Below are 23,353 nucleotides of genomic sequence, written 5' to 3' on the forward strand. Positions count from 1 at the left end.
GACTCGCACACAACTCCACAGCTAGTAAGTGGATGGTCATGATCTGAACCCGGATCTGCATAATTTCAATTTTAGTAGGATACGAGGCAAAAACAAAAACACACCATCAACAGATAATTACATTTAAGACCTCTATGTTCACAGTTCTGCTACACTACGTTACAAAGTATAATTATAATTTAACAGGCCATTCTTATTTGTAATCACAAAGAAGCCATTAATAAGCCAAAAAAGGAGCTAATTTGGCAACACAGACACAGCCCTGTCTACTCTATGATTTTAAATCTAAGCCCATAAACTTTAAAACATAGCTTTACTTAAAAAAACAAACATGTACAAACCACCACCCATGCTGGTACCAAGGTATATAAACTGCTTTGTCAAAAGGCAGGTTAGAAAACCAATTAGTGTGGTCAGCTAAATCCTGCCAGCAGGACTGGCCCTGTATTATATACCCAAGGTCAACTGTCCCTCCCAGACCCAAGGCACCATCAGAGGATGGCTCACACAGAAAGGAGCAACATGGGGCTTCCCTGGTGGCGCAGTGGTTTAAGCATTCGCCTGCCAATGCAGGGGACATGGTTTCCAGCCCTGGTCGGGGAAGATCCCACATGCCGCGGAGTAACTAAGCCCGTGCGCCACAACTGCTGAGCCTGTGCTCTAGAGCCCATGAGCCACGACTACTGAGCCTGCGTGCTACAACTACTGAAGCCTGCGCGCCTAGAGCCCGTGCTCTGCAACAAGAGAAGCCACTGCAATGAGAAGCCCACGCACCGCAACCAAGAGTAGCCCCCCGCTCGCGTCAACTAGAGAAAGCCTGTGTGCAGCAGCAAAGACCCAATGCAGCCAAAAACAAATAAATAAAATAATTTTTTTTTAAAAAAGGAGCAACATGACGCGTCTGCCATATTTCAGTGTGCCTGGTTAATCCCCAGAAAGTTAGGAAGCCTATAGACAGAGTCCTGAGCCTCAAAGACATGCCTTTCCTGTGAGAATTGGGGAATAAATGCAGGAACATAAAGAACCTCACCTTTAGATACTGTATTGCCAACACCTGAGAGCCTCATAGAACTGCAGAATCTCAAGCCCTTCCTTGGACCTGTGGATTATAATATGCATTTTAACAAGAGCCCCCCTGTGATTAATGTGCGCATTAAAGGTGGAGAAGCACGGGTCCCCAACAGAACTTTGCACCACGATGACAGTGTTCTTTCTGTAGCTGTGCTGTCCAATATGGTAACCACTAGCCACTTGTGGCTACTGAGCACTTGAAATGTGGCTACTGCAATTAAAGAACTGAATGTCTAACTTTTAATTTAAATTAACTGTAAACAGCCACATTTCGTAAATAATTAGCCATGTCCCTAGCAATCCTTTAATGCTGTTTCCAATTTTTTTGCTACATAACAAATACTATGGCAGCCACTGTTGTGCATGTAGCCACTCCCCCCCATAATTTGCAGTATTTCTGAATTAAAGAGCATACTCATTTCTAAGCCTTTTCATGTGTACTGACTTATTACTTTTAAAACAAGTTCTAGCAATTTACAGTGCTGTATCAAGATGAGTCAAATGTCATTTTGAGAACAAAATACTACTTATTTACAGAAGCAGTGCTTGTTTCCATACTTTAAAGATCCTTCTGGTATTCTTTTAAAACTTTTCCTGCAAGAAAAGGAAGAGATTGTGGGGAAAAGAATATTTTGAACTCCTGTAGGCACATCGATATAACTTAGCAAATGACCCTTTGAAAACACTAATTTAACTAGCTCTCAGTAAGAGACACAATCATTTTCTATTAAATCATTAATCTATGGATGAGATTTAAAAGTTTACAATTTATGGCTTTAACTGCCTAAGTATTTGTTATACATTTTATTATTTTTAATTTTTTAATTGAAGTAGTTGGTCTACAGTGTTGTGTTAATGACTGCTGTACAGCAAAGTGATTCAGTTATACATATATATATACTTTTTAAAATTTACTTTCCCATTATGGTCTATCATAGGATACTGAATATAAGTTCTCTGTGCTATACAGTCAGACCCTGCTGTTTATCCATTCTATATATAATAGCTTACATCTGCTAACCCCACCCTCTCACTCCATCCCTCCCTCAACCCCCTCTCCCTGTACAACCACCCGTCTGTTCTTTATGTCTGTGATTCTGTTTCTGTTTCATAGATAGGTTCGTTTGTGTCATATTTTAGATTCTGCATGTAAGTGATATCATAGGGTATTTGTCTTTCTCTTTCTGACTGACTTCACTTAGCATGATAATCTCTAGTTGCATCCATGTTGCTGCAAATGGCATTTGTTCTTTTAATGGCTGACTAGTATTCTACTGTACATATGTACCACATCTTCTTTATCCATTCATCTGTCCATGGACGTTTCGGTTGTTTCCGTGTCTTGGCTATTGTGAATACTGCTGCTATGAACGTAGGGGTGCATGTATCTTTTTGAATTATAGTTTTGTCTGGATATATGCCCAGGAGTAGGATTGCTGGATCATACGGTAATTCTATATATTTTTAGTTTTCTGAGGAACCTCCATACTGTTTTCCACAATGGCTGCACCAACCTACATTCCCACCAACAGTGTAGGAGGGTTCCCTTTCTCCACACCCCCTCCAGCATCTGCTATTTGTAGACATTTTAATGATGGCCATTCTGACTGTTGTGAGGTGATACCTCATTGTAGTTTTGATTTGCATTTCTCTAATAATTAGCGATGTTGAGAATCTTTTCATGTGCCTATTGGCCTTCTGTATTTCCTCTTTGGAGAAATGTCTATTTAGGTCTTCTGCCATTTTTTGATTGGGTTTGTTGTTGTTGAGTTGTATATTTGTTGTACATTTTAAATATCATAAACTTGACAATGGAATGTGTACCTGCACGGTACATTCAGAATAATGAGTGTGTACTGTATCTCAGGGAATCAACGGAGGAAAACAAAGACCCACTTGGTTATTCAAGAATACACTCCATTCAGGGGAGGGGACAGCAAAGACTAGAGACAGGAAGGGGAAAGGTGAGGTTTCCTACATCCAGCTCCCACACCAATGAAAGGTGGGAGCCCAAGCAAGTTATTAAAAATAATGAAAATGCACATCAGCAAGCTTTACTAATGATTTTGACTTAATAAGAAAACAGAGCAGATGAAATGGAAGCAAGTTGTACCTAAATAGTTAGGCTTCTAATTTTTTCTTCTCATGACAAAATTGAAAGAAAAAGTTCAGATGTTTGAAACAGCCTTATTGCTAAACTTAGAAAGAGACCACATTCTTTGATCTAGTATCTTGTATGGCGTTATTATATAAACTGAGTTGAATGGACAGTCCATAAAAAAATGTGTAGGACACCCTCCTGTCCCCACTCTTTGCCACTGTTTTCCTTTAATGGTGACATGGGAAATTTCAGATATAAGTCAATATTATTTTTTAAATTCTGAATTAAACAATGTTGAGCTCCTCTCAAAAAACCTGCCTATGCCAAGTAACATAAATTGTTGGCAGAAATTGTATGTGATCTTAAAGCATAAAAAGGCACCCAACATTTCCCTTTTGTGGAATTTGTGGTTATTAGGAAATCAGCAAAGGCCACCGCATAGTAACAGACATATAACCCACTAGGTGGCGCAATGATGCAGAAATAAAAAAGACTGCTGTTTCAAATTTAAAACTTCAAAACGTAATTCGGGGAGATTAGAAACAAACTTTAAAAATTACAATAAAACCCCACCATTATAGCTTTTATAAGAGGCAAGGTACATTTGCAACTCGAAGGAGAAAACTAAAAGAGGAAAATTACACTTTTATTTGTCACCCATTAATATTTTTTAAAAAGCTACTAGATATTACAATCAATTAACATCCTATGAGGTTTTTGACCCTGCTCTGGTTGTGGGATAGTCAAGGCAATTTAAACCATCTGGAAGGTAGAAGACAGCATTTTCTAACTGTTAATCGCAGGACCTAATTGGTATGGTGGTACATATTCCAGGAGAAAAAGTTACAGGATTTAGAGTTTCACGTAGAATGTGGAGTCCATTCACTGGTTCATTCAATAAATATTTATTAAACACCTTTTTCATGCCAGGCATTGTACTGAGCACTAGAGATTAAACAGTGAGGAAAATAAACAAGGTCCTGCCTTCATGGAGCTTACAGGCTAATGGGGGCCCAGCTGTAAATCAAGGAGCCTGTCAGCAACTGTAGAACTAAAACTGTGACACGTGCTTTAAAGGGCAAGTACAGAAAAGTCTAGAATAGGAAGAACTGGCCTCTCCAAGGACATCAGGGAAGGCTTTCCTTCTTAGTGACCCCGTGGAAATAGGGATTGCAACCCACTGAGGGAGGACAAGATGAGAGACCACCACCACGGATGAGGCACAAAGAGGGAGGCAGATGGGGGAGCCTGGGTCTCAGTAAAGATCTTGGTCTCATTTATGAGTAAAGTAAGTAAAAGTCTGAGGCAGATCAATGGCACAAGTGGATTTGTAGTTTTATATATTTGAGTCCAAAGTCCTCATTTTACTGAGAAGCAGGGAAGAAATCTAAGCCTAGGTCAATAGCCCCAGTAGATTACTGGGTACAAGAGGTGGGAAGAAGGAAGTAAGGGAGAGGTGCACTGAATTCCCAGGGCAGTAACGGCTTTCTCAGGGCAGCTGAACCCCAGGGCCCACCCAAGGGTTTAAGCCCCAGTCAAGATCCCCTTATACTGTGAGGAAAGAATAAAGCAAACCATAATTTCTAAGCCAAGTTCCAAAGCCACCTCTGCAAGTACATAATTTAGGAGTGGGCAAGAAACTGCTATCAGGGCAGGAAACAGGAATGTTTACCAGGCATTCTGAGAAATGGATGCAGACACCAAAATAAGCCAAAGGACCAAGGGAACAAACTGCACCATCAAGAGTGCTCATCAGGGGGAATTCCCTGGAGGTCCAGTGGTTAAGACTCAGTGCTTTCACTGCTGAGGGCCCAGGTTTCAATCCCTGGTCAGGGAACTAAGATCCCACAAGACCCGAGACACGGCCAAAAAAAAAAGAGTGCTCATCTGAAGAAAGGCAACAACCAAAACCTGTCTATTGAAAGAAAATTCAGGTAAGGACTTCTACTGCATTTGCCAGAAGACTCAGGCTTCTGCTTCCCCGGAGGGCTGTGGCCAGGGTCCAGACAACAACACAACACTCTCCAGCTGTTCTAGTTTGCCAGTGGATGAGTTCTCGGTTTGTCATTAAGCAGCTGTAAAACCTCTAAGTTTGCTGAACATCTCAGGTGTTAATACCCACCTCACAGGGTTCTTGAGAAGATCAAGTGGAATTTTATGTGGAAGTTTTTTTTTTTTTTTTTTTTTTTCTTGTACGCGGGCCTCTCTGTTGTGGCCTCTCCCGTTGCGGAGCACAGGCTCCGGACGCGCAGGCTCAGTGGCTATGGCTCATGGGCCCAGCCGCTCCGCGGCATGTGGGATCCTCCCGGACCGGGGCACGAACCCGTGTCCCCTGCATGGGCAGGTGGACTCTCAATCACTGAGCCACCAGGGAAGCCCTATGTGGAAGTTTTTACAAACCAGAAAGTTTCACACAAATGAAGAGTACTTCCTATATTAAATAAATCTCACTCTAAAAAAAGGCAGTATGATACACATTTAATAAAAGATTTTGGAAATAGATAGCATTTAGTCATTCAGCATTTAAGTATCTACTATGACTCAGGCTTTGAAAACAAAGGCCTATCGACGTAGAACACAGTCCCCACTCTCAAAGGTTGCCTTTTTTAGGATACAGAAAGGCCTGGAATAGTCTAGAGAACAATGGCAGTGAATGTGTACTGAACTGGGGTATCAGTCACTGATCTATCAGCCTCAAGCCTTTCCAAATCCATTAATTCCTCTTCTGCGTTACATTTCTTCATGACTTTGACCATGACGGTGGTTTATCATATCTTTGAAGTTCCCCCCGCCCCGCCCCCGCCACAGGAAAGAATGAATTGTTTGGAAATGAAATAGCCAACAACTTAGAAATGCGACAAACATTATCTGTTCCAAAGCTGGAAATGCAGAGCATAAATAAGAAAATCCAAAACACAGACACATGTTTTATTGTAGAGGGACATCTCAGTTATATGGCCTTTCAACATCTTAAAACCAAAATGAGCTTTGACATATACTTTCTCCACACTTTCTTGTACTTAAGTTACTGCTTAACCAGAGGAAGTCTACACTCATAATTTCTCGACTGGCCTGTTACCAGTCACCTTCCGAGACTGAAACCAGAAGCAAACCAGCCCTTCAGTGCTAAGATCCATACTCTTCTGCATCTGGCTTTCCCATAGCCAAGGGGGACCTTGGACAAGAGTGTCCTCATAAAGCCAGAACCTTTCATAAGTCAGCATCTGACATACCTATACCCAGATGGCAGAAAAACTGCCTAGAAACCAAGCATCCTGCTTCTGGAAGTTCTAAACTAGTGCCCAGCAAACATTTATTTAAAGGGCCACATAGTATATATTTTAGGCTTTGCAAGTAGAGGATATTAAATAGATACTTAAATAGCAACTTAAAATGTGACCATTAAAAAAAGGTAAGAATAATTCTTAGCTACCAGCAGGAAAAAACCCAAAAAACTGCCCAACCAGGCAGCCGGCTATAGTGTGCCAACCCCTAGTCCACACTTATGCAAAATTAAATAACTGACTAGTAATAGATGGGCAGGTGTCTGTTCACCAAGCAAGGCACCACGTTTAGCCAGCGAGGTGCTCACAACCAGCACACAGAGAGGTGCACACACTTCTTGATTCCTGCTTTCCTTCACCTTGGTTTTCACTTCTATCCTCAATAAGCCTTAGAATTATACTCAGCACCCAGTCACTATTTGGGGATAATCCTGTTTTGTTTGCTTCTTTCTTTCTTTTCTTCTTCTTTTTTTATTTATTTTTGTGGTACGCGGGCCTCTCACTGTCGTGGCCTCTCCCGTTGCGGAGCACAGGCTCTGGACGCGCAGGCTCAGCGGCCATGGCTCACGGGCCCAGCCACTCCTCGGCATGTGGGATCCTCCCGAACCGGGGCACGAACCCGTGTCCCCTGCATCGGCAGGCGGACTTTCAACCACTGCGCCACCAGGGAAGCCCTCTTTTCTTTTTTTAATTAATAAGGCATAAGTTTTTAGTGGGTACATAATACAAAAGTTAGGTCAATTCAAAGTGAACTCGGGACTTCCCTGGTGGTCCAGTGGTAAAGAATCCACCTTCCAGTGCAGGGGACGCGTGTTCCATCCTGGTCGGGGACTAAGATCCCATGTGCCGCGGGGGCAGCTAAGCCCACGTACCACAACTACTGAGCTCGAGCGCCTCAAAGAGAGAGCCCGCGTGCCACAAACTACGGAGCCCACGCGCCCTGAAGCCTGTGCACCACAACTAGAGAGAGAAAACCCGTACGCCACAACTAGAGAGAAGCACAAGCGCTGCAACGAAAGATCCCGCGCATGCCTCAACAAAGAAAGATCCCACGTGCCGCAATTAAGACCCAATGCAGCCAAAAATGTTTTAAAAAGCAAAACAAAACAAAGTGAAGTACACTTGGTTTTGGTAGCAACTTAACTTCTCTGGTTATATTTTACCTAAAAAATCTGAACTTGTTCACAATTTCCAATCACATACCACAGGGGAAACTGGCCTGAGATCAGAATCTTGCTTCAGATAATCCTCCAAGTGGATGATTAACTACAGGTAGGCGCGTTATCAACACGCTTATTGGGCAAGAATGAGGAGATGTGTTGGACACAGAGAAGTAAAAACCTTTGCTCCCGACCTCAAGCTGGGCTGCTGTCTGTGTACCCTCACAAAAAGACAGTAAGGGTGCGGCACCCACAACCCAAGACAAATTTAAAGAGAACGTGAAAACACTAGAAGTTTCCATTGCCCACCATGAAGTCTGACTTAGAATCTGGTCAGAATTAGAATCTGGTCAGAATTCTATATATCCAGCTTGTGTCAGGGCTGAACTTAGAACCAATAATTAGCATTTCTAATTGTGTCAACCTTATTAGACTGTCCATGGAAGCTCATCGAACTCATCAATTCTGGATCCTGGGAGAAGGAAGCCATGTAGTGAGGCAATGAGGAAAAGACAAAAGCACCCTTAATAAGACTCCAGGGGGAACAGGAAGAACCAAAGTTTATATCTGGAGCCTTTCTAGCTCTTTCTACCCCTTGCTGGTTGCTCTGGCTTTCAAGGTCCTCCTACCCCAAAGCATTCAAAGGTGAACTCCCAACACACAATGTCTGCTCCATCAGCAAAATGTTCTGGCTCCCAAATTCCCTCTCTACCTTTATCCCCAACCCAAACGCTCACTGTATCAATGCTTGCAGTCTCAGCTAGATATCAGAAAAAGATGACCTACTTCCCACTAAGTGTGAGTGCCTGGTAACCTACACCTCTCGGTGTTTTTTTAAAAGATGTACTTTGACCCTGATGAAACTCGTGATGGAATTCCGATCCTTAACAGGCAAGTTCACAAACACAGCACATCAAAGATGAACATTCTTTCGAATTCCACAATCCAGACGCTTTGCAGCCACAACCAGTTTTTCTTGACATTAATTACAATTGTTTTCTGTGGGATGGGATTACACAGTCATTTCTAACTAGAGGCTGTGGACTTGAAGACAGTGGACTCCCTCTCACTTGACAAGACAGTCTTAATATTTCTATAACAAAATTATGATTTTAACTAGTTGTCTATGAAATCTACTTCCCCATAAAGCTGTGTCTTACACACCTTAGCGTCTCTGGGGCATCCTACAGTAATGGACACACATGGGTCACTGAAGAATGAAAACATCTCTTAAAAACACTGATATTTCATTGTGACTCATGATTCCCTGAAGGAAAAATTTCTATATACTTTCAGTGATAATGTGTAAAATCCTTCAAATCAACAGAGGGCCGTTAGCTTCTCCCTCTTATTTCTCTGCTCATATGATTCTGAAAAGCAGAGGCTGGGAGTTGAAAGCACCTATAGGTTTCAAATTAAAGGGACCTTGGCTCAAATTCCCTCCCTGTCGTACAAGCTATGTGATGCTGGACGAGTTACTTAACATTTCTGAGCCTCGGTGTCCTCACCTATAAAATCGGGTTTTAGGGGCTTCCCTGGTGGCGCAGTGGTTGAGAGTCCGCCTGCCGATGCAGGGAACGTGGGTTTGTGCCCCGGTCCGGGAAGATCCCACATGCCGCGGAGCAGCTGGGCCCGTGAGCCATGGCCGCTGAGCCTGCGCGTCTGGAGCCTGTGCTCCGCAACGGAAGAGGCCACACAGCGAGAGGTCCACGCAAAAAATAAATAAATAAATAAATGATCAGGTTTTAACACTTACCCCCAATTGGTTGGGAGGATTCAGTGAGATCTGTACCAAGGGTCTAACACTGCATCAACCACTTCACTACAGAAAGGTCTGACTGCATCTTACTTTGTGTCCTGGGCCCCCTCACAATTAGGCATTTTACAGAGACATCAGGAGTTCTGATGGACACTTGGGAACTGAGCTGAGTGAGCCAACCCCCAACACACCCCTATTTGCAAAAATCAAGGACACAGCTTCAGAGCCCTTCTACAAACTCCATTAATGCATATTTTACATTTGTTGGTCCAATAATGGAATGGATGTTGCAGCTTCAAACAGTCTCCAAGCTACCTATAAAGTGCTTTTTTGGGGGAGGGGCAGGTGGGAGGGGGAACACAGCAAGGCAAGAGAAAACATACCCAGGCCAATCTCATTTCAGTTTTTTAGGACTTACCGTCTCCATTCTCTTCCTCTCACCTTCCTTCATTTAATGAGCAACTATTCTATGCCTGGACTGGTAATGCCAAGAATCAGACCCGCCCTTGAGAACTCACAATCAACCCCCCACATTAAAAGTGACCCTCCTCCCAACACTAGGCAGAATCCAGGCCTCGTGGAAAACACACTGCTCTTCTGAAAGGATAAACACACTCACTGAAGTTTACATCTAATTGAGGACTTTTTTTTTTTTTTTTTGGCAGTTCACTGTTTTCCAAGCATTCGTTTTGACTAAGCTCAACCCAATCAAAAAGCTTATGTGGCTTCTCAGGAAGATAATAACCTATCCAATGTAGCAGACTACACAAATAGAGCCAACATACCCAAGTTGGAAGAGATGAAAGAGACAGACAGACGGACATGACAGCACCCCAGTTGCCAGGGCACTTGGCTGCATAAATCACTATCCCGTATATAAAGCCAAAAGGACAAATCTGGTGACTGGAGTGATATATGACTGCTGTTTTCTCAGGACAGTTCATTACTGGGATATAATCCAAACAGGCCAACATTTATATGTGATCATCCAATCACACTCAAAGACAACTGAGAACAACAATGCCATTGTTCCTTGGAGCTTATTACTACGCTAAAGCCAAGTGAGCTTCCTCGCCCCACCCCCGCCCAGTGACATGTGTACTCTCCTTGGCTCCTGTTGTATTAATAAGTGAGAGAGATTCTTTAAGACGGTGCATACTGCCTGCAAATATTCTGTGGTAATAAACAGCAAAACCATCACCGATGTATGATTTCTGGACAAAGTAAATCACAACCACGAAATTTAAGAAATTCAGAAAGTTTAGCAATGCCCGAACTAATTTTATTTTTAACCAAGCTCTGTTTCCCCACATTTTATAGAGGAATGGCCCACAGAGAACTTTATCTTTAAAAAGCAGATGACTAACCAGTCCCCAAATACGAGGTTTCAAGGACTGAGGAGGGTGATGACGCAATGCCAGCAGCCTTTCTTAATCCCCTAGCTTCTGTGGAATATCAGCTCATGCCAGAACCTGACTTTTTTTTTTTCCTTAATTTTAAAGGATATTGTCAAATAAAAATAAAGCTATTTTACAAAAATACACAAAGCAGCACCACACGGCCCTTCCTCAGGCTGCAACACTACTAGCTGAAATATTTATAGGCACCTGGATCAGAAATACCTACATGTTTCTAACCAATCATTTTTGGTGAAGGAGTGAATTAGGTCAGTGCCCTTAAGAAGCTCCCTTTCAGCTCTATTTTCCACTCTCCAAACAAAGAAAACCTTTGTGCATTGTATTAGCCACTGTAAACTGTTTGGACATCCATTGTTAGTCCTGGCCGACTGGATAAGTCTGGCGAAAAAGAGATAAAACAGGAGATTCTGTCAATATATTTCTAGCACATTCAAATTTAAGCAAGCTTCGCACAGAACCAGCTCACTCTAACCGCTAAACAAGTGGCTGAAATGAAGTTACTGTTCATGCTTATCTTGGCCCTCAGAATATATGCTTTCCTTATCGCTTCAAATTTCTCTGAAAGGAGCCTTCAGAAGTAGCACTGTAGATAGAAGCCTAAAATAAAATATTAATCAATAAATTGCTTGGCCAGTCTGCTTCTAGCTACTTTCCTGAAAGCAATAATAGTAAGGTCCCTAATCAGTCAGGGTCATAGGGAAAATTATTTGAATGAGAGGGAAGATTCACAGACATTCTAAAATAAGAAAAACTCAGTTCTTTCCACATGAGATATCATTATAGGGAGGATTTTGCCAAAATTGAGGCTATATTTTTAAATGTTTCAAGAACAATACATTATGGCTCGTACTTCACAAATAAGTAGAAGTAGGACAGACACTATTGCCAATGTTTTGGTAGACTAGAATGTGCTGTCAGCATGAGATCTGAGGCACAAAATAGGATAAAGATTGAATCTCTTACCATCTAACTTGTCAAAAGATAAAGAAGACAGAGGGAGGAAAAGGGGACATTCTCTTCAGCCCATCTATAAACCAGATTTATATATCACCTTTTACTTTATTAAAAACTAACAAATCAGGGGAGGGATAAATTAGGAGTTTGGGATTAAAACATACACACTACTATATATAAAACAGATAACCAACAAGGACCTACTATATAGCACAGGGATACTCAATATCTTGTAATAACCTATAAGGAAGAGAATAAAAAAGAGTATATATATTTATATATATGTATAACAGAATCACCTTGCTGTACACCTGAAACTCACACAACATTGTAAATCAACTTTTTTTTTTTTTTTGGAAAAAAAATTAAAATAAAAACAAATAAATCAAAATGACTTCAAAAAGAAAATACTCATTACGTTTCATAAAGTTATACGTAAAAGCAGCAGCTCTTAGAATCAAGTCACTTCTCAGTCTGTATTAACTTGTAGGCTAGCAAACTATAATTTCTCAAGCTTACTCATATAGAAAAGTACCAAGAATCACAGAGCAGTTCAGAATCTGAAGCCCTTCAGAGAAACAATACCTTATGTGACAGGTAGGACTTATGGTAGCATCCACACTCCAGCAGGTGATTATAAAGTCAAAGGACTGATTTCTATAATTCTGAACACGAATTATAGAAAGCAGTCCTCAGTAATAATGATGATACAAGTAAATCATAACCACTGCCATTAGATTGCCACTGCAACCCCAGGAGGCATCTATGCCTTTTGTTTGCTGGCACTCAGCTTCCTCTAGTCCCAGAGACCAGAAGCCCCCAATCCCCTTGCCAACAGGGTACCAATGAGGTGCAAGTATTTATTTAAGATCTAAAAGGATGAAGGGAAGCAGATGCCATTTGTTTTCATTTTCCTGTAGCAGCAGTCATAGGCAAAAACTGATTTCCCAGACCTGAGCTTTGCAGCTACCTCCAAGCTCCCTACCATATCAGCCTCCTCTGGGCTACAAAGACTGAGACGGTAAAAGGGTTTTTTGGAGGTCGTGGCTCAGGGCAGCAGCAGCTTTCTAACTTTCTAGGGGGCAAATCAGAGACTAGCAATGGGCCCTCCTGCTCTGTAGGCACCTAATTCTCTCCATTAAATTTCATTCTCCTTGAACTAGCTAGAATGATGTCTGTTTTCTTCACTGAACCCTGACCCAGAGGGTCTGTAATGTCCATTTCACAGCTGAGAAAACCGAACCTGAGAAAAGTAAATTGCCTAAGGCCAAGCAAGTAAGTGGCAGGACAAGAAGGATTCACACCCAGGTCTGCCTGACTTCAACATCACAAAATGAAAGTTAAACACACAGAGTGAAAGGTAAGCCTATCTCCAACCCATGATCCAGCAATTCTACTCCTAGGAATTTACACAAAAGAAATGGGTGCATAAGCCCACAGAACAAGCTATAGGTGATTTTCATAGCAGCTTCATCCATAATAGAAACAAAACAAAAACCTGACAACAACCTGAATATCCGTCAACAAAAGAATGGATAAACAAACTGGTAAATTCATACAAATGGAGTATTTACTACTCAGCAATAAAAGAACTACTGAATTGTATAACAACACAAAGGTTACTCTGAGGAAAGAAACCAGACACCAAATGCTGATTGCATTTATACAGATCCTCTCAAGGTGAAGCAAGACTATAGGATGGTGAGAGACGTCAGGAGAGAGGTTCTCTTGTGGGTGGGGTGGTGAACAGTCGGAAAAGTGACGAGAGAACCTTCTGGAGTGATGGAAAGTGCTATTTTTTGATCCAGGTGGTAATCACACAGGTGAATACATTCACGTAAAAGTTTATCTGGCTCTGCAACTGGATAGTGGTGGTGGCTGCAATAAGGTTGGGAGGGAGGGGATGGGGGATATACGTCCGCGTATAGCTGCTTCACTTTGTTATACAGCAGAAACCAACACACCATTGTAAAGCAATTATACTCCAATAAAGACGTTAAAAGAAAAAAAAATGGTTAAAATAGTGGATCTTATTGTGTTTTACTACAATAAAAAAAATCAAGCTCTCCACTTGAGAGTTGTACATTTTACTGTCTGTAAATTATACTTCAATTTAAAAATTAAAACTAATAATATAGAAAAAGCTCCATTGTGAGTAAGCAGGCTTTGGAGGACAGACCCAAGATACCACTGTTCCCACAGGAAAATTTTTCTCAGTTTCAGGTAAATGTTTTTCACCTCAGTTCTTTGGTAAATTGAGTCTACCTTTCCTGCCTCTTCCTGACTCTTGAGTAAAGACATCTGCAAACTGTGCGCTTAAGCAGTATAAGCAGACCAAATACTTCCCCCAGACCTTTGATTAAAATCCAAATTAGGTTCTGCTAGAAAGAAGGCCACCGATGTTCAAAATGAACTCGTTGCCTCTTCATTGCAATGTGTCGCCACCTGACTGTTTTTAGACACTTAACAATAACGCCAGAAGGAAAAGCACGAATGTTTCCAGTTCCATTTCTGGAAAATTTCAATGGGTGTCTGAGATGCCACCAATCTCTCTCCCCTCTCAAAACTCACCCAGACACTAAACAGACCGGGCCAAGGCAGGCGAAGTGCTCTCCCTGAACTTAGGCAGAAAAACTTTGATGTGCCTGAGGTAACCCTGAAACATGGCTGCTGGCGAGTGACTTCACATCAGTCAGTAACAGTGAATGAGGTCTTGCGACAGTCACCAGGAGGCCCGTCTTCAGCGCATTTGTGAAGAACAAATCAGAAAGGCTTCCCAGTGGCAGGCCTGCCTTACCTTCCATGCTCGTGTTACAGGCAATGCGGTCCCTGGGAGAGAAGTCCATGGGGAAAGGAGGGGTGCTGGAGGCTCCCAGGATGCAGCTTTTACTAGGAAGGATGGAGGGAAAGAGGAAGGAGAAAGAACGATTCTCAGGAAGCCCTGGGAGATGGCTGCAGTTGCTGGCTTGGGGCTGCAGAGTGAGGAAGAGAATTCAGCACCCACTGAGCTGGTACATTATTTAAGCTGCAACTGAATAATAGATCTTTCCATCACTTCATGAGCTAAACAAGACAGCCACTCTTTGGAAGTTGCTTTGCAGAGAGAATGCATTGGCTCTCTTCTTAAAAGAGAAAACAGAGAGAAAGAAAACACACACACAAGTTGTTTAAGGAGTGTGGAAACACTTAAAGATGGCATGAACCAACAGAAATTACCTAGAATATTCTCTAGGCTTTATACCAAACACTCAGAATCTTAAGCACTGTAAAAGACTTCAGAGTTGATCAAATATAATTATTGATTTCCCTATAAAGAAACAGAACTAGAATTACACGCCTTAGCTCAAGTCACCAAGCTAATTCGTAGAATAGCTTATACACCATTAAAGAAAGGGTCTGTATAAAATTCTACACCTTTTTTTTTCTTATGGACAAACTATCATCCACTCACTATATCAATGTCAGGAATCCACTTTTCTAAGTTCTCGATGTCTTCAATTCTTACTAGTTTATGCAACAAGCCTTCTGATCAAGTCAGTACAATGTGGTCAACACTTAGTGCATGTGCTTGGTGCCCTGTCAGCTTCTGGGGTGACCAAGATGACTCAGACCAGGGAGGGGCTCACGGCTGACGCTGACGGGAAATGACTGGCAGGTGGCAGATGTGATAAGGGCTCGAATAAACACTGGCATGTGCACGCTAACCTGTCACAGGCCAGGAGGCAAATGATTCAGCCCGAGTGAAGAAGGGTAAGGGAGAAACTGGACTTCTAAAAATGAGCTCACCAGGAAGTTTCTTCTAAACTATTCATTCTTTTCAAAAGCAGAAATGATGAGTTTTTTGTTTTTTTTAAAGATCGGGTTTTTTAAATTGTTACTTTTATTTATTTCTGGCTGCGTTGGGTCTTCGTTGCTGTGCGTGGGCTTTCTCTAGCTGCGGGGAGCGGGGGCTACTCTTCATTGCAGTGCGTGAGCTTCTCATTGCGGTGGCTTCTCTTGTTGCGGAGCACGGGCTCTAGACGTGTGGGCTTCAGTAGTTATGGCTCGTGGGCTCTACAGTGCAGGCTCAGTAGTTACGGCGCACAGGCCTAGTTGCTCCACGGCATGTGGGATCTTCCCGGACCAGGGCTTGAACCCGTGTCCCCTGCATTGGCGGGTGGATTCTTAACCACTGCGCCACCAGGGAAGTCTGGACGAGCTTTGCTAATACTAACTCCTTCAAAGAATTTCATTCTGCTTTGCTAGATATGTTTGGCAACAGCCTTCCTAGGATTGAGAACGGGCTACTTGCCTCACACAGGTACATCACCCCTTCTCCCCGCCACCCTGGCTCTCAGGTGCTCCGGGCAAGAGGAGGCAGAGAAGGAACCCCACAGCCTAGGACTTGGAAACTTCCCTTATAAGAAATGGCTCTCAGCGGATGGAAACAAACAGCTACACTTGGAACATTATTTCCTCCTCCGAAGAACAAAGCTCCAAGAAGCTACAAGTCTTAGAAGAGAAGGTCAGTAAGTCCTACTGATGACTAGAATGCATTATTTCCCCGGTTCACCTTCAACTAAGCGACAAAGTCTAGAGTATCTGCAGTGTCCTCTCATCTCTATCAAAGGTTTTTCTAACACATACAATGGCAAAGATACAACTGGATTCTGGGATTCCCTGGCTGTCCAGTGGTTAGGACTCCAGGCTTCCAATGCAGGGGGGCCAGGGTCCAAAGATCCCGCAAGCTGCGTGGCATGGCACCGCTCTCCCCCCAAAAAAAGAAAAAAAAAAAGATACAACTGGATTCTAATCATTATCTATTAATTACAGCCTAATAACTCTTACCGACCAGCAAACTATCCCAATAATTCTCTCTCACAATGTATTACATATATTCTCTCTAAATGCCTCTGACTTGTCACTAACTATATTGTCACTAACTATAAATATATAGCTATACATTTAGTTCCTTGCTTATATAGGGTGTCAGATGAAGCATACTATAATTAGTTTTCAAAGATGATGTCATTTTCTCTTGTGAACATAATGTATATATTTCATATGGCTGAGTAAAGTCTACAATACAAATAATAATTATCATATTAACTCTGAAATCCATGTTTACATATGCATATGGGTAAAATTCAGTAAACATTTGTATTCAAGGATGTGACATGAAGTCTTTGCCATAATTAATGGTATAATTTGAAATTCTGGGGTCAGTAGAGCTTCCTATGTAACACCCAACAAATATTTTACTCTCAAAGGATCTATCAAGAGTCTTTCACCACTACTACCGTTCCTGCCACCCTCCAAACTCTCCAACCCCTCAACATTCACACACAATGATGGGGAAAGAGAAACACAAATAGAACCTATAATCTATGAATATTCTAATCAGGCTAAATATTTAGTTTGAAAGTAAAAATAAACATTCATTATTACAGAAATTTATACTGCTATGGTTTGCAACACACAATGGTGTATAAGTGACTAAGAAAAGCTGCATTATGTTTTTAAGGTTAAAGACCTGATTTAACTTTAACCATCTGGCAGAGGCACTAAACAAATGTGTACTGATTTTAAATGACTAAAGTTACTAATTGAAAGCCTAGGACTTCTCATAAAGAGTATGCACAGACATACAATTAGGGATTCTGCTGACTGAAGCAAAGTGTTTTCTATTGTGGTTTTATTCACCTATTATGAACATGAACTTCAATTGCTCATTTCTCCAGGTCACGGCAGGGTTTCTTTTTTCCTACCTCAAGACTTCCAATTCCTACAACAATCCTTGTTAAAGCCTATTCTGCAGACCCAATAAAAGCTCCATTTTTAAAGAGTTAGATGCATTACATGTGAGGCTGCCTGGGTCTCTGTATTCTTAGGCGCTGATGGATGGTGACTGAGATACACTTGGTAACAGAGTGATGTCCCCCAGGAGTGCCAAAGCATTTCCCCCTTTTCACTCTATCCTACCACAAATGTCACACCAACAGACCTTAAAATTGCAGAATGGCTTGCGGGAAGCAAAGAAAGGAATGAGACTTAGGGAAGACATTAAATAGCTTCACGAATACACTGTCTGCAGCAACAGAAAAGAGAACTGGGTGGACAAGAGCAAGATGCGCATATTAAGACACAAAGTCCGTCAAATTCAACTTTCCTGGCTTTTCTGGGCCATTCTGTGTCCGACTTTCCTTAAGGTGTGGTTGAGGTACACCTAGCTCTCCATACCTAAGCGTCACACTTGTATTTTAAGAGTATTTTCCAAATCTCAGATTTCAAGGGCTGTCTTCACAGTTTTGGCCTTATTCTCATACCACTCATCCTGATAATTTACTATTTTTCTTAAGTCGAACTCACCGTTTTATTTCATACTTATTTTTGCCTCATTCTAAGCAATCTATCCATGAAATAAATGAGTTTGGTGACCGGCTTTATGTTTTTTAGTCCTGAACTACAAGGGTCATGCACAGTAATTAAAGAATGGGCTATGTCCCTCCCTGTGCCACCTGTAAATCTGTCTGCACAGCACACTTTGGAAACAACACTGTTTTGAAGACAGCAAAAAAAGGCAGAGAAAATGTTTAATTTAATAGGCATTTTTTCAATATGACAGTCCTGAGTCTCCCTTTTGAGTTCACAGGTTATCGAGACTGACACAGCTTCGGGTGATGGAGGCGCGAGCCCCCTTAAAAAACCCGAATGAAACAGTCACCGTCATGGGAAGGCCCATGCAGGCCTGCCCAGGCTCTAGCAGTCAGATGCTAAGTTCCAAGAAGGGCACTTTCTAATCAAGCTGCAAAAGCGGAAGCAGGTACTTTCCAACTCAGAACTCTCTTCCTCACACGGTGCCATAGGCAGTGTACAAAGTTAATCGACTGCTTTCCTAGGTAACCTTCAAACCTGGAACTAGCTACTGCCAACACCGGATGTTAGGACTGAGTGCCTGATAACTTTTCTCCATTACTGTTATACAGGTTTTGCAAAATTTTTAATGGGAATGCCACCTCAGACCCTCATAAATTTGCTAGCTATATGAGCTTTCTCTTACAAGGGTCGTCATAAAAATTCTTGTGGGGACGAAGTAGGTTCTAAATCGTTTTAGGGAACATTTCTTTTTTAACCTTAAAAAAGCCCATGTAGGGACTTCCCTGGTGGCACAGTGGTTAAGAATCCACCTGCCAATGCAGGGGACCCAGGTTCGAGCCTTTGTCCGGGAGGATCCCACATGCCGCGAAGCAAGTAAGCCCGTGCACCACAACTATTGAGCCTCTGCTCTAGAGCCCACATGCCGCAACTACTGAGCCTGCGCACCACAACTACTGAAGTCCACGCGCCTAGAGCCTGTGCTCTGCAACAAGAGAAGCCACCGCAATGAGAAGTCCATGCAGCCCAGTGAAGAATAGCCCCCGCTCACTACAACTAGAGAAAGCCCATACGTAGCAACAAAGATCCAACACAGCCAAAAATAAATAAATGAATAATAAAAAAAAAAAAGCCCATGTAAAACATCGAAGTTTTTAACCCACTAAATAGGTGTTGAATCTAACTTCTGTCTGACTGTATGTTTCTGACCCTGCCCCTTGGATTTAGGATGAAGAAACAACTCAGTAAAACACATGAGATAATCATTCTGCCGCACCCACCCAATTTTCAATGGAAAATGCCTCTCAATACCAAGGCTGGCTGGTCCAAGGCCATTCCAGCCAGCACTTGTTGGCCCCCATTACTGCTTAGAGTCTGACCAATGAGGCATTTGATAGGGTGTCAGCTCTCAACCTCGATAAACTAATCTGCAGCCACAGCTCCTCAATGGGGTTTGTTTTAGGGATTAGGCAAGGAATTCCCGGATGGCTCATATTCTTGGTAGAGGTATGTTAAAAGTTTCAGCGTGATTACTAACCCTTCCTGAATCTTCACCCCACCAGCCCCTCCCACACCTCATGCCACACCCCAGCCAAATCTGCATAACTTTTAACTACGGAACATATGACAGTACACAGGACTACAGTGGCCCCGCCTAGTTTCAAAAACTTTTCTGTCTCCTAAAAAGAAAGCCTTCAGAAGAGAAAACCTTGCTAAGCTCAAAAGTCACTGTAGGGGGATTCCCTGGTGGTGCAGTGGTTGGGAGTCTGCCTGCCGATGCAGAGGACACGGGTTCATGCCCTGGTCCGGGAGGATCCCACATGCCGCGGAGTGGCTGGGCCCGTGAGCCATGGCCACTGGGCCTGAGCATCCGGAGCCTGTGCTCCGCAATGGGAGAGGCCACAACAGTGAGAGGCCCACGTACCGCAAAAAAAAAAAAAAGTCACCGTAGGGATTTTATCATTTCCCTCAAATTCCCAGGCACTTCTCCAGCATAAGAGCAATGTCTGGCTGTGACCTTTTGTCAATGTACAAAGAATCAGATTAAAAGTTAAACAAATGTAGGCAGAAACCCTTGCAAATGGAATTCCCCAGGGAGTGATGCTAAAAAATTTTGGGTCTTATGCATATGAAATATTCCCTGTGTAGGGTGTGGGGGGTAGCCCTGTTTACTGGGAAACTGGTTCACTTCTTCATAGGAAAAGTCAAGTCATTAATACATTAGGGATTTCTGGGACTTTTTCTTTTTCTCAGAGTTCTCTTCCTGGCATTTAAAGCCTTCCAAGAGAGTGTGCACATCTCTTGCTCTTTCCCTCAGCAACTGCCCTAACATACCTGGTACCTCCTTTTTGTGCTTAGTAACCCAGAGCCCAGCACTTAAGAGTTTTCAGCACCTGTTTTGGTTCTTATTACAGTTGGCCCTCCATATGCAAGGATTCAACCAACTGTGGATCAAAAATATACAGCGGGGGAAAAAAATTCCAGAAAGTTCCAAAAAGCAAAACTTGAATTTGCCACACACCGGCAACTATTTACACAGCATTTACATTGTATTTACAACTATTTCTATAATATTTCCATTGTATCCGGTACTGTAAGTAACCTAGAGAGGATTTAAAGTGTACAGGAGGATGCCCTTAGGTTATAGGAAAATACTACACCATTTTATATAAAGGGTTTTGAGCATCCTTGGATTTTGGTATCCGAGGGGGGGTCCCAGAACCATTCTCTCCCCCATCCCAGGAGACTGAGGGATGACTACTAGCTACTGTCTACTTAGCATCCACTAGCCAGGCACCCTATGTCATTTCACTCAGTCCTCGTCTTATGAGACATGTTATTAGCCCCATTTTCTAGACTGGCTTACCCTGTAAGGTATCTGTTCAAAGGCAAACTTTCGTCCCAAAAAGAAACCCTGAACGGAGTGTGCACGGAACAAACCCACGCTTTGTTGCATTTCTGTATTGCAGCGTGTGTATCTGTATCGCATACTCCCTCCGTAAGCCGCAGGTATCCCAGCAGAGAGAGTTTGCTGAGTCTTAAAAAACATCTAAACTTTTCAGATCGAACAGACTCTTGACAGCAGAAGTTGAGTCCTGCTTATCTTGTACCCCACCTGCTCACAGCGGACCGGCACAAGTGGGTGCTCATTAAGTTATCAGCTGCGTGGTCCTGAAAAAGCTGCAGCAGCAACTCAGGGGGAAAACAATCTCCCTTCATCAATCTCTGGCAGCAGCTCTGAAAAAGCTCAAGAAACACCTCAAAAGCCACTGTTGCCTTACTAAAGCACCCTCCTTCTCTAGTCTCCCTAGAGAGGGGAAACTACAGCATCCTGTTCATGCTTCTAATTGGAATGCATCAGTCTTAATTATTTGCATTCTTCCCCAACAAGACAGTGTGGTAGAGGCACACTCTTAACATTTGTATTCCCCACACTGAAGTGACGTTGTTCATGAAAATTTATTGAATAACCATATTTCATTCTCTCAGGCAAGATATTAAATGGCACTTTGCCACAAATGCAATCACTACTAGTAACTCCTCACTTAAAATGAAAATGGTCCACTTCCAAGGTTTGCATGTAGACTGTCTCTCCCAGGAATAATCCTGACACAGGTGGACCTGTTCTCCCAAGGTGACTGTCAGCGCACCCAGCACAGACCACCTAAAGATCTGAGGAAAAGGGCCTCTTCTCTGCTGTGATTCCCTTAGCTGAGGGAGGGAGGGAGGGAGGGAGGGGGTGCCTCCTTCATCAAAGGCAAGAACCTCGTGCGAGAACACTCCACTGGGAACTGCAGGGAAACCACAACCATTACTCAGGCCAGACAGCTGCCAAGGAAGCAGCGCTGCCTAAGAACTGAAGCTAAAATAGAGGTGGGAGGCTGTATTCCTTTCCATTACTAAGCCCTGGAGTATTCACTCCCAAGTTCATCCACATTTCAAGAATGTTAAAACCCTGCAGTCAAAACGCTGATTATTTATAACTTAAAATAAACTACTGTGTAAAGGAGAAACTTTACAAATGAAGACACAAAAGAAAAGGAACTGATGACAGGTAAGATAATACCAGAGTACATAGCTATTCCCTATTGCAAATAACTTTTACTTATATTGCAGAGGCAACTGATTAAAAGGGAAAGAGAGGATTCTGGTCTCCAGAGAGTTGTCAGTTTGTCTCACGCACACACGCCTGTAATTTTGCATCAAGTAGAGAGTGCGGTTTGAAACCGAGAAGGAAAACACAAAGGCATAGGGCAGGCGACACAACAGGAACAACGAGATGCCTCCGAAGTAGCACCGATCCAAGACAGCGTTCAAGACAGTCTTCCCTACTTCCGACTTAACCTGAAATCCAAGTGACTTTAGAGAACAGAGAAAAGGGTCCAGGAGCCCTGGAGGCCACGAGCCACCACCCCTGTCCGGTGAAACCTAGTCCCTGCCCTCAACCCCACCTCCGGATGGGAGAATCCCAGCCACCTAATGCGCATCTGGGAAGCCCACCACGCGCTCCCGTGCCCCGTCCTCGCGACCCTTCTCCCAACCAAGCGGGACGCAAGAGGGCACTTACTTGGAGCCAACCTGACATCTCCCGCCGGGGTGGAAACCCGCGATCTCCTCGCACCGGCATCTTCAGGCGCGGGTTCCGCGTGGGCGCGCAGGTCCAGGACCCGGCTCCACCTCCTCCTTCTTCTCTTGGGCGGCAGGTCGGTCCTCCGACCCGCAGCCGGGTTTTAGCCAGGTGCCGGCCCGCGGGAACCCACCCCTTTGTCCCTCCCCCCTCGGCGCGGCGTCGGCCCGCCCCCGGCCCGAGGCAGCGCCTCAGCGCCCGCCGCCTGGCCCGGGAAACTCTCAAACGGGCCGCTACCACCCCCGCGCGACCCGGGGGAGGGTTCGCCGGCGCCGCACCCTCGAGGGGCCCGCAGAGGGCCGTGTCACGCGCGACTCCCGGCCGGGGACGAAGGAGGGCGGCAGCAGCAGGGGGATCCTGAGGACAGAGCGTCCCGCGGCCCCGACACCCAACCCCCCCCCACCGGCGGACCTGATGGTTCGCTCCGGGGCGAGCTCTGCGAGCAGCAGGTCCGGCTCCGGGCGCCCGCCAGGGGAGCGCTGCAAGTTTGCGTGTAGTAGCGAGCCCTGGGCGGCCTGTTTGTCCACGGGTTCTTCCCTCAAAGTCGCGTGCGCATCCTGTACGAACCCTTTCTGGAGAGGTTTGCAGAAACCGAAAAGCTTTTTCTGTCCTGCCTAGAGGAGAC

General features: G+C 43.6%; 1 protein-coding gene and 1 long non-coding RNA gene across 5 annotated transcripts in view; one reads left to right on the forward strand and one right to left on the reverse strand.

Annotated features, from left to right (window-relative positions):
• The window catches only part of TJP2 (tight junction protein 2), a 129,371-nt gene that overhangs the window by 61,507 nt on the left and 44,511 nt on the right, over positions 1–23,353 (reverse strand). For 2 of the 4 annotated variants that reach the window (XM_024734301.1, XM_024734300.1), the window contains exon 1: positions 22,669–23,247. The exons of the other annotated variants lie outside the window; for them this stretch is intronic. In XM_024734301.1, coding sequence (XP_024590069.1) covers positions 22,669–22,728 — 60 coding nt within the window. In that variant the 5' untranslated portion in view covers positions 22,729–23,247. Of the gene's footprint in view, positions 1–22,668; positions 23,248–23,353 lie in introns of those variants that run through there. 4 annotated transcript variants of the gene reach the window in all.
• LOC112392540 (uncharacterized) lies at positions 15,446–18,986 on the forward strand. Its single transcript, XR_003001706.1, has 3 exons — positions 15,446–15,497; positions 16,048–16,251; positions 18,926–18,986. It is a non-coding gene; the product is annotated as an uncharacterized LOC112392540 (long non-coding RNA).

The sequence above is a fragment of the Neophocaena asiaeorientalis genome, unplaced genomic scaffold (genome assembly GCF_003031525.2).
Source record: "Neophocaena asiaeorientalis asiaeorientalis breed wild unplaced genomic scaffold, Neophocaena_asiaeorientalis_V1.1 scaffold256, whole genome shotgun sequence".
Taxonomy (NCBI): domain Eukaryota; kingdom Metazoa; phylum Chordata; class Mammalia; order Artiodactyla; family Phocoenidae; genus Neophocaena; species Neophocaena asiaeorientalis.